This window comes from Salvia splendens, chromosome 20 (assembly GCF_004379255.2).
Source record: "Salvia splendens isolate huo1 chromosome 20, SspV2, whole genome shotgun sequence".
NCBI lineage: Eukaryota > Viridiplantae > Streptophyta > Magnoliopsida > Lamiales > Lamiaceae > Salvia > Salvia splendens.
Genome location: NC_056051.1, coordinates 10,545,521 through 10,562,713, shown reverse-complemented (window position 1 = coordinate 10,562,713; position 17,193 = coordinate 10,545,521). Strand labels below are relative to the sequence as shown.

At 51.7% G+C, this 17,193-nt stretch overlaps 2 protein-coding genes across 2 annotated transcripts; both read left to right on the top strand.

Moving 5' to 3' along the window:
* Window positions 1-4,106: 4,106 nt before the first annotated feature.
* LOC121781459 lies at window positions 4,107-4,502 on the top strand. Its single transcript, XM_042179197.1, has one exon. It carries the CDS (start codon window positions 4,107-4,109, stop codon window positions 4,500-4,502), a length of 396 nt encoding a protein of 131 aa, XP_042035131.1.
* A 2,891-nt stretch (window positions 4,503-7,393) lies between these two features.
* Window positions 7,394-7,801, top strand: LOC121781458. Its single transcript, XM_042179196.1, has one exon. The coding sequence runs from the start codon at window positions 7,394-7,396 to the stop codon at window positions 7,799-7,801; it is 408 nt and encodes a 135-aa protein (XP_042035130.1).
* The last annotated feature ends 9,392 nt before the right edge of the window (window positions 7,802-17,193 follow it).

Below are 17,193 nucleotides of genomic sequence, written 5' to 3'. Positions count from 1 at the left end.
GAAGAGGTGTTGGAGGGACTCAATATTCGGTCGAAGAGGGCAACATTGGCACTTGGAGGCAAGTTCAATCTCCCGCCACTGAAGTTTTGTGTCGACTGGCACCCGATTGGAAAGAAGCCTCCAGATGAAGATGGCTATTGACTTAGTGAGGCCCGCCTGCCAAACATCACCCAGGCCTTGAACGATCGGGTTCCGCCCTCGGAGTGTGTCCTACGTCGATGCTATCGTGAATTCCCCGTGCTCAGAGAGGGTCCACCGTGGGATATCCTGTTTGTCTTGGAGTATCGGGGTGCTGAGGATGCGATCAATAATATGCTGTGGGATGCCGGCTTGATCGTGCAGGAGTCGGAGCTTGGGTTCATCCCAAGTGCCATTTGTAATGAACTCCGAGACCCGGGTGAATGGCCTTCCCCTATCATCAAGGCTGAGGTCCCTGAGTGGGCTGTTGCCAAGCCAGATGTCATCCCAGAAGTAGATATTCCCTTGCCCCGCAAGCCACCTCATGTACGGTTGCGCGAGAGTCCAAGCTCTGGAGAGCCTCCTCCATGTAGGGCTACTCCTGCTCGGCGTTCTCAAGGTAAGTGGTGTGGAGATGGAGCAATATTTTGCCATCATGTATTTTGCCCAAAGGGAGTTTTGTTCCCGAAAGCGCCAGCATAATTTTATGTTGAAAGCACGTAAAACCTCCAAAGTTTTCCGAATCCCGAGACCTCCTTCCTCGGTAGGGCGACACATTTGATCCCATCCAATCCAATGGGTTCGCTTTCTCTCACTCGTAGATCCCCAAAAGAATCGGGCCATTTGTTGATCAAGTTGTTTTAAGGTGCCGGCAGTGGGCTCAATGGCTTGGAAGATGTGTAAGGGGATCGCTTCAAGGGTGCTCTTAATCAGCGTGAGCCTCCCTCCAAAAGATAAGTGCCGGTGTGCCCAGCCCGAAATTCTTCTTGCAATCTTTTCACGTAGGAAGAGGAACATGTCCGTGCGCTTTACACCACGGTAGATGGGGACGCCGAGGTAGAGGAAAGGAAAGGTGCCCCTAGTGAAGCCTCCTTCCGCTTGGATCGAGGGTGCCCAATGGTCATGGATTTCGGCGATATAGAAGTTGCTCTTGGTGAGGCTGACTTGTTGGCCGGAGACATTTTCATAGTTCTCGAGAGAGGCTCGGAGCCGGTGCAGGGGGCCCTCAATGCATCTCCGGGAGGCCTTCAACACCATATCCCTTTGGCCAAGTATAAGCTTATCCAAGGCTCGAGACAGGTAGTCCGCGGCAATTACAAACAACGCAGGGGAAATCGGATCACCTTGTCGGAGTCCCCGTGTTGATCTGAAGAATCCTGAAAGTACCCCATTGACAAGGATCGAGAACCAACACGAGCCTATGCACCTCTCCATGAGTGAGATCCATGTGTCCGGGAATCCCATTCGCCGAAGCACCTTGAAGAGGAAAGGCCATTGGATCCTATCATAGGCTTTCGCCATGTCGATCTTCACCGCTACATTAGGCGCTGGGGAGCATCTTGCAAGTTCATGGAACATCTCTTGGGCCAACAGAGCATTATCATTGAGGAGCCGCCCTTTCACGAAACCACTTTGGTTTGGGGAGATGACCTGTGGAAGGAAAGGGGAGAGTCGAGTCGTGAGTACCTTGGTGATGATCTTGTTAAAGACGTTGCAGAGGCTGATGGGTCGGTAGTCGGTCCATGACTCGGGCGACGCCTTCTTTGGGATGAGGACAATGCTTGTGGCCGTAATACTTCGTGGCAGGAAAGCCCCTCTACAGAACTGGCCAATTGCTTCCACCACCTCCGGCCCCACAATAGTCCAACAGGCTTGGTAGAAAGTGGCGGATAAGCCATCGGGTCCGGGGGCGCTATCTCCGGAAATGCTGAAAACGGCGCTCCTGATCTCGTCCGCACCCGGCGATTTGCGATGTCCGCAAAGTTCTCGGTTGAGTGTACTCGCTGGATAAGGTCAAGGTCTGGCTCGTCTAGAACCGGGTTGATGGGCGCTAGGAGTTGTTGGTAGAAATCTACCGCTGACTTTTTTATTTCGGCCTCCTCAGTAAGCTCCTGGCCGTTGACACGAATCGAGTGGATGCGTAGGCGAACTCTTTTTTGTTTCACCCAGCTTTGATAGAACCGGGTATTTTTGTCGCCCTCCGCAAGCCATCTCAGGGCTGCCTTTTGCCGCCAAAAATCCTCTTTCCATTTTCAACAACATGATGTACTCGGCAATGTATTTATTGATCATTGTCCTATTTTCCGGTGTTGGCCTTGCCTCGAAGATGGATTGAGCCACGGCAATTCCTTCCTCCTTTTCCTTGAGGTTGGCATGGATGTTCCCAAAAACTTCTTTGTTCCACGCCTTTAGGGCTCTTTTCACTCTAGCATGTTTGATTTGAATATTTAGGAGTCCACTCGCCCCCGTACTCTCCTCCCATGCATTTTGCACTACAGCCATGAACCCCCCATGTCGGATCCACATGTTCTGGAATCGGAATGCCTTGCCTCCGATGGTAGTGTTCAGCATCTTACATCTTACAAGGACCGGCCCGTGGTCCGAAGCAACCCGAGGGAGGTTCGTAACCCGAGTAGCTTCGAAGGCCCTAGCCCAACCCTCACTAACAAGCACTCTATCCAATCTTTCAAAGAGGCCGTTTTTGGCCCATGTGAATTCCGCCCCATCGAACCCCGGATCAAGGAGCCTACAGTCTTCAATTGCCTCTGCGAAGCCGACCATCTCGGCTGGCCTGTTGGTGTCGCTCCCAACCCTATCTCGGTGTGATAGGATGGTGTTGAAGTCGCCACCGATAATCCATGGTGATCCTTCGAGGGCCCCAGCAATCTCTCTCATCTTATCCCACAGGAGGTGTCTTTCGGATCTTGTGCATTTGGCATACACGGCCGAAATGGCCAGCGGCCTAGCAATGCGGTGGGACTTGAGACGCCCATGTAGGATTTGTTCCGAATCACAATCAATATCAAAAGTGTAATCCCTCTTCCGCAAACAACCAGATTTTTCCGGTCATGTTCGATTCCAATGTAGGACAGCCCCAAGGGCCTTGGAGAACCGGTCCGGATCCGGTGTTGTGAGTGGTTCCATTATTGCAAGGAATAAAACATTATGAGATTTAATTAGCTTTTCCAAACGTTTTGGTTGACGCATTTGCGATTCCCCTCACGTTCCAAAAACATGATATGTATAAGACATCATTCCAAGTAGGATGCGTACCCGAAGGAGACGAAGTCCCTCCTTGATATTCAATGAGATGTTGCTCTTTGTTCGTTGCGTGCTCCTCGGCATCGTCAAGTGGAGAGCCGTCTCCAATCCTCTCGGTCCCCACTTGCATGGCATGGCGAGTCGTCCGCTTCTCACAATTGTAGACATCAAATTCTCCATTCGCCAATGAGGGAGTAGTATTTGTTAGTGCTCATGTGATTCTTAAAAACTTTGAGAAGAAGAAACCACCGCCCCCTAGTCAACGACTCGGCCATGGACATGCAAGTGGGGACCGAGAGGATTGGAGACGGCTCTCCATTTGACGATGCCGAGGAGCACGCAACGAACAAAGAGCAACATCTCATTGAATATCAAGGAGGGACTTCGTCTCCTTCGGGTACGCATCCTACTTGTTAATGATGTCTTACAATATCATGTTTTGGAACGTGAGGGGAATCGCAAATGCGTCAACCCAAAACGTTTTGAAAAGGCTAATTAAATCTCATAATGTTTTATTCCTTGCAATAATGGAACCACTCACAACACCGGATCCGGACCGGTTCTCCAAGGCCCTGGGGCTGTCCTACATTGGATCGAACATGACCGGAAAAATCTGGTTGTTTGCGGAAGAGGGATACACTTTTGATATTGATTGTGATTCGGAAGAAATCCTACATGGGCGTCTCAAGTCCCACCGCATTGCTAGGGCCGCTGGCCATTTCGGCCGTGTATGCCAAATGCACAAGATCCGAAAGACACCTCCTGTGGGATAAGATGAGAGAGATTGCTGGGGCCCTCAAGGATCACCATGGATTATCGGTGGCGACTTCAACACCATCCTATCACACCGAGATAGGGTTGGGAGCGACACCAACAGGCAAGCCGAGATGGTCGGTTTCGCAGAGGCAATTGAAGACTGTAGGCTCCTTGATCCGGGGTTCGATGGGGCGGAATTCACATGGGCCAAAAACGGCCTCTTTGAAAGATTGGATAGAGTGCTTGTTAGTGAGGGTTGGGCTAGGGCCTTCGAAGCTACTCGGGTTACGAACCTCCCTCGGGTTGCTTCGGACCACGGGCCGGTCCTTGTAAGATGTAAGATGCTGAACACTACCATCGAAGGCAAGGCATTCCGATTCCAGAACATGTGGATCCGACATGGGGGGTTCATGGCTGTAGTGCAAAATGCATGGGAGGAGAGTACGGGGGCGAGTGGACTCCTAAATATTCAAATCAAACATGCTAGAGTGAAAAGAGCCCTAAAGGCGTGGAACAAAGAGTTTTAGGGAACATCCATGCCAACCTCAAGGAAAAGGAGGAAGGAATTGCCGTGGCCCAATCCATCTTCGAGGCAAGGCCAACACCGGAAAATAGGACAATGATCAATAAATACATTGCCGAGTACATCATGTTGCTGAAAATGAAAGAGGATTTTGGCGGCAAAAGGCAGCCGTGAGATGGCTTGCGGAGGGCGACAAAAATACCCGGTTCTATCAAAGCTGGGTGAAACAAAAAAGAGTTCGCCTACGCATCCACTCGATTCGTGTCAACGGCCAGGAGCTTACTGAGGAGGCCGAAATAAAAAAGTCAGCGGTAGATTTCTACCAACAACTCCTAGCGCCCAGCAACCCGGTTCTAGACGAGCCAGACCTTGACCTTATCCAGCGAGTACACTCAGCCGAGCACTTTGCGGACATCGCAAATGCGCCGGGTGCAGACGAGATCAGGAGCGCCGTTTTCAGCATTTCCGGAGATAGCGCCCCCGGACCCGATGGCTTATCCGCCACTTTCTACCAAGCCTGTTGGACTATTGTGGGGCCGGAGGTGGTGGAAGCAATTGGCCAGTTCTTTAGAGGGGCTTTCCTGCCACGAAGTATTACGGCCACAAGCATTGTCCTCATCCCAAAGAAGGCGTCGCCCGAGTCATGGACCGACTACCGACCCATCAGCCTCTGCAACGTCTTTAACAAGATCATCACCAAGGTACTCACGACTCGACTCTCCCCTTTCCTTCCACAGGTCATCTCTCCCCCAAACCAAAATGGTTTCGTGAAAGGGCGGCTCCTCAATGATAATGCTCTGTTGCCCAAGAGATGTTCCATGAACTTGCAAGATGCTCCCCAGCGCCTAATGTAGCGGTGAAGATCGACATGGCGAAAGCCTATGATAGGATCCAATGGCCTTTCCTCTTCAAGGTGCTTCGGCGAATGGGATTCCCGGACACATGGATCTCACTCATGGAGAGGTGCATAGGCTCGTGTTGGTTCTCGATCCTTGTCAATGGGGGTACTTTCAGGATTCTTCAGATCAACACGGGGACTCCGACAAGGTGATCCGATTTCCCCCCTGCGTTGTTTGTAATTGACGCGGACTACCTGTCTCGAGCCTGGGATAAGCTTATACTTGGCCAAAGGGATATGGTGTTTAAGGCCTCGCGGAGATGCATTGAGGTCAGCCACCTAGCTTATGCGGATGATATTATAATATTCACACAAGTGGCGGCAACCCCCCCTGCGCCGGCTCCGAGCCTCTCTCGAGAACTATGAAATGTCTCCGGCCAACAAGTCAGCCTCACCAAGAGCAACTTCTATATCGCCGAAATCCATGACCATTGGGCACCCTCGATCCAAGCGGAAGGAGGCTTCATTAGGGGCACCTTTCCTTTCCTCTACCTCGGCGTCCCCATCTACCGTGGTGTAAAGCGCACGGACATGTTCCTCTTCCTACGTGAAAAGATTGCAAGAAGAATTTTGGGCTGGGCACACCGGCACTTATCTTTTGGAGGGAGGCTCACGCTGATTAAGAGCACCCTTGAAGCGATCCCCTTACACATCTTCCAAGCCATTGAGCCCACTGCCGGCACCTTAAAACAACTTGATCAACAAATGGACCGATTCTTTTGGGGATCTACGAGTGAGAGAAAGCGAACCCATTGGATTGGATGGGATCAAATGTGTCGCCCTACCGAGGAGGAGGTCTCGGGATTCGGAAAACTTTGGAGGTTTTACGTGCTTTCAACATAAAATTATGCTGGCGCTTTCGGGAACAAAACTCCCTTTGGGCAAAATACATGATGGCAAAAATATTGCTCCATCTCCACACCACTTACCTTGAGAACGCCGAGCAGGAGTAGCCCTACATGGAGGAGGCTCTCCAGAGATTGGACTCTCGCGCAACCGTACATGAGGTGGCTTGTGGGGCAAGGGAATATCTACTTCTGGGATGACATCTGGCTTGGCAACAGCCCACTCAGGGACCTCAGCCTTGATGATAGGGGAAGGCCAACCACCCGGGTCTCGGAGTTCATTACAAATGGCACTTGGGATGAACCCAAGCTCCGACTCCTGCACGATCAAGCCGGCATCCCACAGCATATTATTGATCGCATCCTCAGCACCCCGATACTCCAAGACGAACAGGATATCCCACGGTGGACCCTCTCTGAGCACGGGGAATTCACGGTAGCATCGACGTGGGACACACTCCGAGGGCGGAACCCGATCGTTCAAGGCCTGGGTGATGTTTGGCAGGCGGGCCTCACTAAGTCAATAGCCATCTTCATCTGGAGGCTTCTTTCCAATCGGGTGCCAGTCGACACAAAACTTCAGTGGCGGGAGATTGAACTTGCCTCCAAGTGCCAATGTTGCCCTCTTCGACCGAATATTGAGTCCCTCCAACACCTGTTCATTCAGGGTTACGGAGCTCGCAGAGTATGGAATGAGTTTGATTCGTGGTTTGATGGGGCGACCCCCGCCTCTCAATCAATGACACAATCCCAATGAGAATTGAAACTTGGATGCGAAGATGTCACCAACCGAACAAGAAGCACCTTAGCCGAGCCATCCCCTACCTCATCTTGTGGTTCATCTGGGCGGAATGAAACATGAGCCGGCACCAAGACACGAGGTTCAATCCGCACAATGTGGTATGGCAGATCCACATGTTCATCCGGAACTCCATGGCCAACGGGAACTTGAAGCCAAAGCATTGGCGAGGGGTCAAACTTAGAATCAACATCCCGCAACAAGTGGAACCAGCTAGGGCGCAGCCGCTAGCCATGGCAATCAAATGGGACCCCCCCGGACCACCCTTGGATTAAACTAAACACGGATGGCTCCTTCAATGAAGTGACCAACAAAGCAGGGGGGGAGGAATCATTCGGGACAGCTCGGGCAACATGTTGGTGGCGTTTAGCACGCCCCTTGAAGCACACTCGGCTCTGGAGGCTGAGCTGACGGCCATGATCCATGGGCTGTGCTTAGCCAAGGATCTTGACTTACCAATCTGGATCGAATCAGATGCCGAGCAAGCCATTAATCTGGTCAATGGAGCAGGGTGGGGGCCGGCTCTAGCTCGGCAAGTAGAGGCGCAATTGATCCTTCTCAAGCGCCAACTTAAATTCCAAGCCACCTTCATACACCGGGAGGGGAACAAGGCGGCGGATTTCCTCGCGAGAATGGGCCTAAGGCTTGATAGCGGTCGACAATTGGATCATAATTCTGCACCAAGAGACCTCATGGACTTCGTCCGCTTGGACCGAATGGGTGTTCCAAACATTCGAACCCTAGATGGGGACGGATACTAGAGTCGGTTACTCGGAGATGGAAGATCATTGAGCCTTTGTTTTGTTTAATTGCACTTTTGAAGGGAGTAGGATGGGGTCCGAGCCGTGTGGAGTCGGACCGTTTTCTACTCTTGCCTTTGCTATGGCACACCATTTTCGGGTATGGCCACGTTCTGCAATCCCCCTTTTTGATATATAGGGATGAGGGACCCACGAACCCTCCACCGTAATGGGGGCCTGCGCATGCCCGACAAGCTATTGCGCATCTTGCCTTACACAAGAGCCAGCTCACACAAGATCCGAAAGACACCTCCTGTGGGATAAGATGAGAGAGATTGCTGGGGCCCTCGAAGGATCACCATGGATTATCTGTGGCGACTTCAACACCATCCTATCACACCGAGATAGGGTTGGGAGCGACACCAACAGGCAAGCCGAGATGGTCGGCTTCGCAGAGGCAATTGAAGACTGTAGGCTCCTTGATCCGGGGTTCGATGGGGCGGAATTCACATGGGCCAAAAACGGCCTCTTTGAAAGATTGGATAGAGTGCTTGTTAGTGAGGGTTGGGCTAGGGCCTTCGAAGCTACTCGGGTTACGAACCTCCCTCGGGTTGCTTCGGACCACGGGCCGGTCCTTGTAAGATGTAAGATGCTGAACACTACCATCGAAGGCAAGGCATTCCGATTCCAGAACATGTGGATCCGACATGGGGGGTTCATGGCTGTAGTGCAAAATGCATGGGAGGAGAGTACGGGGGCGAGTGGACTCCTAAATATTCAAATCAAACATGCTAGAGTGAAAAGAGCCCTAAAGGCGTGGAACAAAGAAGTTTTAGGGAACATCCATGCCAACCTCAAGGAAAAGGAGGAAGGAATTGCCGTGGCCCAATCCATCTTCGAGGCAAGGCCAACACCGGAAAATAGGACAATGATCAATAAATACATTGCCGAGTACATCATGTTGCTGAAAATGAAAGAGGATTTTTGGTGGCAAAAGGCAGCCCTGAGATGGCTTGCGGAGGGCGACAAAAATACCCGGTTCTATCAAAGCTGGGTGAAACAAATAAGAGTTCGCCTACGCATCCACTCGATTCGTGTCAACGGCCAGGAGCTTACTGAGGAGGCCGAAATAAAAAAGTCAGCGGTAGATTTCTACCAACAACTCCTAGCGCCCATCAACCCGGTTCTAGACGAGCCAGACCTTGACCTTATCCAGCGAGTACACTCAGCCGAGCACTTTGCGGACATCGCAAATGCGCCGGGTGCGGACGAGATCAGGAGCGCCGTTTTCAGCATTTCCGGAGATAGCGCCCCCGGACCCGATGGCTTATCCGCCACTTTCTACCAAGCCTGTTGGACTATTGTGGGGCCGGAGGTAGTGGAAGCAATCAGACAGTTCTTCAGAGGGGCCTTCCTGCCAAGGAGCATCACGGCCACAAGCATTGTCCTTATCCCAAAGAAGGCATCGCCGGAGTCATGGACCGACTACCGACCCATCAGCCTCTGCAACGTCTTTAACAAGATCATCACCAAGGTACTCACGACTCGACTCTCCCCTTTCCTTCCACAGGTCATCTCCCCAAACCAAAATGGTTTCGTGAAAGGGCGGCTCCTCAATGATAATGCTCTGTTGGCCCAAGAGATGTTCCATGAACTTGCAAGATGCTCCCCAGCGCCTAATGTAGCGGTGAAGATCGACATGGCGAAAGCCTATGATAGGATCCAATGGCCTTTCCTCTTCAAGGTGCTTCGGCGAATGGGATTCCCGGACACATGGATTTCACTCATGGAGAGGTGCATAGGCTCGTGTTGGTTCTCGATCCTTGTCAATGGGGTACTTTCAGGATTCTTCAGATCAACACGGGGACTTCGGCAAGGTGATCCGATTTCCCCTGCGTTGTTTGTAATTGACGCGGACTACCTGTCTCGAGCCTGGGATAAGCTTATACTTGGCCAAAGGGATATGGTGTTTAAGGCCTCGCGGAGATGCATTGAGGTCAGCCACCTAGCTTATGCGGATGATATTATAATATTCACACAAGTGGCGGCAACCCCCCTGCGCCGGCTCCGAGCCTCTCTCGAGAACTATGAAAATGTCTCCGGCCAACAAGTCAGCCTCACCAAGAGCAACTTCTATATCGCCGAAATCCATGACCATTGGGCACCCTCGATCCAAGCGGAAGGAGGCTTCATTAGGGGCACCTTTCCTTTCCTCTACCTCGGCGTCCCCATCTACCGTGGTGTAAAGCGCACGGACATGTTCCTCTTCCTACGTGAAAAGATTGCAAGAAGAATTTTGGGCTGGGCACACCGGCACTTATCTTTTGGAGGGAGGCTCACGCTGATTAAGAGCACCCTTGAAGCGATCCCCTTACACATCTTCCAAGCCATTGAGCCCACTGCCGGCACCTTAAAACAACTTGATCAACAAATGGCCCGATTCTTTTGGGGATCTACGAGTGAGAGAAAGCGAACCCATTGGATTGGATGGGATCAAATGTGTCGCCCTACCGAGGAAGGAGGTCTCGGCATTCGGAAAACTTTGGAGGTTTTACGTGCTTTCAACATAAAATTATGCTGGCGCTTTCGGGAACAAAACTCCCTTTGGGCAAAATACATGATGGCAAAATATTGCTCCATCTCCACACCACTTACCTTGAGAACGCCGAGCAGGAGTAGCCCTACATGGAGGAGGCTCTCCAGAGCTTGGACTCTCGCGCAACCGTACATGAGGTGGCTTGTGGGGCAAGGGAATATCTACTTCTAGGATGACATCTGGCTTGGCAACAGCCCACTCAGGGACCTCAGCCTTGATGATAGGGGAAGGCCAAACACCCGGGTCTCGGAGTTCATTACAAATGGCACTTGGGATGAACCCAAGCTCCGACTCCTGCACGATCAAGCCGGCATCCCACATCATATTATTGATCGCATCCTCAGCACCCCGATACTCCAAGACAAACAGGATATCCCACGGTGGACCCTCTCTGAGCACGGGGAATTCACGGTAGCATCGACGTAGGACACACTCCGAGGGCGGAACCCGATCGTTCAAGGCCTGGGTGATGTTTGGCAGGCGGGCCTCACTAAGTCAATAGCCATCTTCATCTGGAGGCTTCTTTCCAATCGGGTGCCAGTCGACACAAAACTTCAGTGGCGGGAGATTGAACTTGCCTCCAAGTGCCAATGTTGCCCTCTTCGACCGAATATTGAGTCCCTCCAACACCTCTTCATTCAGGGTTACGGAGCTCGCGGAGTATGGAATGAGTTTGATTCGTGGTTTGATGGGGCGGCCCCCCGCCTCTCAATCAATGACACAATCCCAATGAGAATTGAAACTTGGATGCGAAGATGTCACCAACCGAACAAGAAGCACCTTAGCCGAGCCATCCCCTACCTCATCTTGTGGTTCATCTGGGCGGAATGAAACATGAGCCGGCACCAAGACACGAGGTTCAATCCGCACAATGTGGTATGGCAGATCCACATGTTCATTCCGGAACTCCATGGCCAACGGGAACTTGAAGCCAAAGCATTGGCGAGGGGTCAAACTTAGAATCAACATCCCGCAACAAGTGGAACCAGCTAGGGCGCAGCCGCTAGCCATGGCAATCAAATGGGACCCCCCGGACCACCCTTGGATTAAACTAAACACGGATGGCTCCTTCAATGAAGTGACCAACAAAGCAGGGGGGGAGGAATCATTCGGGACAGCTCGGGCAACATGCTGGTGGCGTTTAGCACGCCCCTTGAAGCACACTCGGCTCTGGTGGCTGAGCTGACGGCCATGATCCATGGGCTGTGCTTAGCCAAGGATCTTGACTTACCAATCTGGATCGAATCAGATGCCGAGCAAGCCATTAATCTGGTCAATGGAGCAGGGTGGGGGCCGGCTCTAGCTCGGCAAGTAGTGGCGCAATTGATCCTTCTCAAGCGCCAACTTAAATTCCAAGCCACCTTCATACACCGGGAGGGGAACAAGGCGGTGGATTTCCTCGCGAGAATGGGCCTAAGGCTTGATAGCGGTCGACAATTGGATCATAATTCTGCACCAAGAGACCTCATGGACTTCGTTCGCTGGGACCGAATGGGTGTTCCAAACATTCGAACCCTAGATGGGGACGGATACTAGAGTCGGTTACTCAGAGATGGAAGATCATAGAGCCTTTGTTTTGTTTAATTGCACTTTTGAAGGGAGTAGGATGGGGTCCGAGCCGTGTGGAGTCGGACCGTTTTCTACTCTTACCTTTGCTATGGCACACTACTTTCGGGTGTGGCCACGTTCTGTAATGGGTGACTCTACTTTGGGGAGCAGATCGAGCTCCGGAACTCAAAATGCGGGGCTCACGCCCGAGGTTGGGCAGTCCCCGCCGAACGGGGGGAACCTTTCGCACCCCACCACCGAACCACCAACAGCACGTGGGAACATGGAAGTGGAGTGGGGCTCCCCCAATGCGAGGCGCTCGGTTTCACCAGATTATCGAAGGAATCCGAGAGGAGGCGCGCGCCATGCTATGACAAGGGGGCGTGGGTTCTTTTCGGCAAAGAACCACATGAGCACTAACCAATATTACTCTCTCATGGCGAATGGAGAATTTGATGTTGAGAATTGTGGGGATGTGGACGAAGACCCCATGGAGTTGTACGGGGGGGACGAGAGGTTTGGAGGCAACATTCCGGCCGACGACGCCGAGGAGGCCGCCCCGAACAAAGAGCAACACCGCATTGACTATCAAGGAGGGCCTTCATCCTCTTTGGGTACGCACTCTTCTTGTCAATGATGTCTTACAATTTCATGTTTTGGAACGTGAGGGGGATCGCGAACGCGCCCACTCAAAACGTTTTAAAAGACTTATTAGTTGTCATAATGTTTTATTTCTTGCAATAATGGAACCGCTCACTCCCCCGGACCCGGACCGATTCTCCAAAGCTTTGGGGCTACCCTACATTGGTTCGAACACGAACGGGAAGATTTGGTTGTTTGCGGAAGAGGGGTCCACCTTTGATATTGAGGATGACTCGGAACAAATTCTTCACGGGCGCCTCAAGTCCCACCGCCTTGCTAGACCGGTGGCCATTTCAGCCGTGTACGCCAAATGCACAAGGGTCGAAAGACATCACTTATGGGACAAGATGAGGGAGATCGCCGGGCCTCTCGAGGGAACACCTTGGATCATCGGTGGTGATTTCAACACCATCCTATCACACCAAGACAGAGTCGGAAGTGATACCAACCGACATGCCGAGATGGTTGATTTTGCGGAGGCAACGGAAGACTGTAGGCTGCTTGATCCTGGATTTGATGGAGCGGCATTCACATGGGCCAAGAATGGCCTTTTTGAAAGGTTGGATAGAGTGCTTGTCAGTGAGGAATGGACTAAGACCTTCGAGGCTACCCGGGTAACGAATCTCCCCCGGGTTGCCTCGGACCATGGACCAGTTCTTGCTAGGTGCACGAAGCTGAACACATCCGCTGGAGCCAGGGCATTCAGGTTCCAGAACATGTGGATCCGGCATGAAGGATTCATGGCCGTAGTGCAAAAAACATGGGAGGAGCCCACGGGGGCGGGTGGACTCCTAAACATCCAAATCAAGCAGGCCAGAGTTAAAAAGGCTCTTAAGGAGTGGAACAAAGAGGTTTTTGGGAACATCCATGCTAACCTAAAGGAAAAGGAGGAAGAAATTGCTGTGGCTCAAGCTAGTTTCGAGGCAAGGCCGACACCGAATCACAGGACAGCAATCAACAAACACATTGCCGAGTACATCCTTTTGTTGAGAATGGAAGAAGATTTTTGGCGACAGAAGGCAGCCTTGAGGTGGCTTGCCGAGGGAGATAAAAATACCCGGTTCTATCAAAGCTGGGTGAAACAAAAGAGGGTCCGTCTCCGCATCCACTCAATTCGTGCCAATGGGCAGGAGCTCACCGAGGAAGCCGAGATTAAAAAGTCCGCAGTGGAGTTTTACCAACAACTCCTTGCCCCCAACAATCCGACACTTGAAGATCCAGACCTCGACCTAATCCAGCAGGCCCACTCAGCCGAGCAGTTCGTTGGCATCGCAGACGCCCCAAGTGCGGATGAGGTCAAGAGTGCCACCTTTTGCATTTCCGGAGATAGTGCACCCGGACCCGACGGCTTCTCGGCCACTTTCTATCAAGCCTGCTGGCACATTGTGGGGCCGGAGGTAGTGGAAGCAATCAGGCAGTTCTTCAGAGGGGCCTTCCTGCCAAGGAGCATCACGGCCACAAGCATTGTCCTTATCCCAAAGAAGGCCTCGCCAGAGTCATGGACCGACTACCGACCCATTAGTCTTTGCAATGTTTTAAACAAGATCATTACCAAGGTACTCACCTCTCGCCTCTCCCCCTTCCTTCCACAGGTCATCTCCCCAAACCAAAGTGGGTTTGTCAAAGGCCGGCTCCTTAATGACAACGCTCTACTGGCTCAAGAAATGTTCCATGAGCTTGCGAGATGCTCTCCAGCGCCTAATGTGGCTGTTAAGATTGACATGGCTAAAGCCTATGATAGGGTCCAATGGCCCTTCCTCTTCAAAGTTTTACGCCGTATGGGATTCCCGGATCCATGGATTTCACTTATGGAGAGGTGTATTGGCTATTGCTGGTTCTCGGTTCTTGTTAACGGGGCACCCTCGGGCTTCTTTAGATCAACTCGAGGACTTCGACAAGGAGACCCGATCTCCCCTGCTCTGTTCGTGATCGCTGCGGAATACCTGTCCCGAGCCTTAGATAAGCTCATCCTTGGCCAAAAGGACATGACGTTCAAAGCCTCCCGGAGATGCATGGAGATCAGCCATCTAGCCTATGCGGACGACATAATTATCTTCACTCAAGCAGCGGCAATGCCTATGCGCCGGCTAAGAGCTTGTCTCGAGAAGTATGAAAGAGTCTCCGGCCAACAAGTCAGCCTTGCCAAGAGTAATTTCTATATCGCCGAAAACCATGAGCATTGGGCAAACTTGATCCAGGCGGAAGGAGGCTTCTCTAGAGGGGCCTTCCCTTTTCTCTACCTCGGTGTCCCTATCTACCGTGGAGTCAAGCGCACGGACATGTTCCTCTTCCTACGGGAAAAGATTGCAAGAAGGATTTCAGGATGGGCACACCGTCATCTCTCTTTTGGAGGAAGGCTCACGTTGATTAAGAGCACTCTTGAAGCGATCCCCTTGCACATCTTCCAAGCTGTCGAGCCCACGACCGGTACCCTAAAGCAACTTGATCAACAAATGGCCCGATTCTTTTGGGGGTCTACGAATGAGAAGAAGCGGACCCATTGGATTGGATGGGAACAAATGTGCCGCCCCACTGAAGAAGGAGGCCTTGGGATCCGAAAAACTAAGGAGGTCCTCCGCGCCTTCAATATCAAACTTTGGTGGCGCTTTCGGGAGCAAAACTCCCTTTGGGCAAGATACATGATGGCAAAATATTGCACCAACTCCACACCGCTCACCTTGAGACTGCCGAGCAGGAGTAGCCCTACGTGGAGAAGGCTCTCACGAGCCTGGCCCCTCGCGCAACCGCACATGAGATGGCTAGTGGGACAAGGGGACATCTACTTCTGGGATGACATTTGGTTTGGTAATAGTCCTCTGAGGGAAATTAGCCTAGATGATAGGGGAAGACCAACCACCCGGGTGTCGGAGTTCATTACAATGGTGTTTGGGATGTGCCCAAGCTCCAACTCCTTCACAATCAGGCCGGCCTTCCTCAGCATGTTATCGATGGCATCATTAATACACCGATCCTCCATGACGAACAGGATATCCTTAGGTGGAATCTCTCTACGCATGGGGAATTCACGGTGGCTTCGACATGGGACACACTCCGAGGGCGAAACCCGATCATCCAAGGTTTGGGGGATGTTTGGAAGGCGGGACTCACCAACTCAATAGCCATATTTATCTGCAGGCTTCTCTCCAATCGGGTGCCGGTTGACACAAAACTTCAATGGCGGGAGATTGAGCTAGCCTCTAAGTGCCAATGCTGCCCAATTCGACCGAACATTGAGTCCCTCCAGCACCTCTTCATTCAGGGATTCGGAGCCCGTAGAGTATGGAGAGAATTTGATGAATGGTTTGAAGGTACATCCCCCCGCCTTTCAATCAATGACACAATCCCAACGAGAATTGAAGTTTGGATGCAAAGATGCAATCAGCCGAATAGGAAGCACCTTAGCCGAGCCATGCCCTACCTCATCCTATGGTTCATCTGGTCGGAGAGGAATAGGAGCCGACACCAAGATACAAGATTTAAACCCCACAATGTAATATGGCAGGTCCACATGTACATCCGGAATTCTATGGTAAACGGGTGCCTGAAGCCGAAGCACTGGCGAGGAGTTAAACTTGGAATTAACATCCCTCAACAAGCGGAAGCCATTCGGGCGTTGCCTCTCGCCATGGCGATCAAATGGGAGCCACCGGACCCCCCTTGGATTAAAGTGAATACGGATAGTTCCTTCAATGAAGCGACCAACAAAGCAGGAGGGGGAGGAGTCATCCGCGATTTCTCGGGTAAAAATGCTTGTGGCCTTTTGCATTCCTTTTGAAGCACATTCGGCTCTGGAGGCGGAATTGTTGGCAATGATCCACGGGCTGAACATCGCCAAGGATTTTGGCCTCCCTATTTGGATCGAATCAGACGCTGAACAAGCTATCAAATTGATTAATGGGGCAGGATGGGGACCGGCGCTAGCCCGGGAAGCCATGGCGCATCTGATCCTTCTTAAGCGCCAACTTAAATTCCGTGCCACCTTCATTCACCGGGAGGGAAACAAGGCGGCGGATTTCCTTGCGAGAATGGGACTAGGGAGAGATAGAGGCCAACAAATGCAACAAGACTCGGTGCCGAGAGAGCTTGCGGACCTCGTCCGCATGGATCAAATGGGCCTTTCACATGTTCGTACCCTAGGAAGGGACGGGGACTAGAATTGTTTTCACTTGCTTCTTGTAATTTTGTCGGGAGTATGATGAGGTCCGACCCTTGTGGGATCGGACCGCATACTACTCTTGGTTTTTGTCTTGGCACACCACCTTCGGGTGTGGCCGCGCTCTGTAATTACCTCATTTTGAAATATAGGGATGAGGGACCCACGAACCCTCCACCGTAAAGGTGTTTGATTAAAAAAAAAAAAAAAAAAAAAAAAGGGCCACTTAAGACCTTAGCATAATCAGCCATATCATGGAATTGAAGTAGGATGTGCTTGGCATTCAAGTATTTCCAAGTGAAAGAACCAACTAGCCCCATACCCCCTAAGCTTTTTTGAATTTGGAAAGAAGGGAGTGAGTGGGAAAACTTCCCAACAATGGCTAGTCCTAGTTTCTCCGAGAGATATTCCGTTTCAACATCGGTAAAGGAGAGATAAGGTGTACCTTCAAAGTCTCCGGCTGTCCCCAAAGGT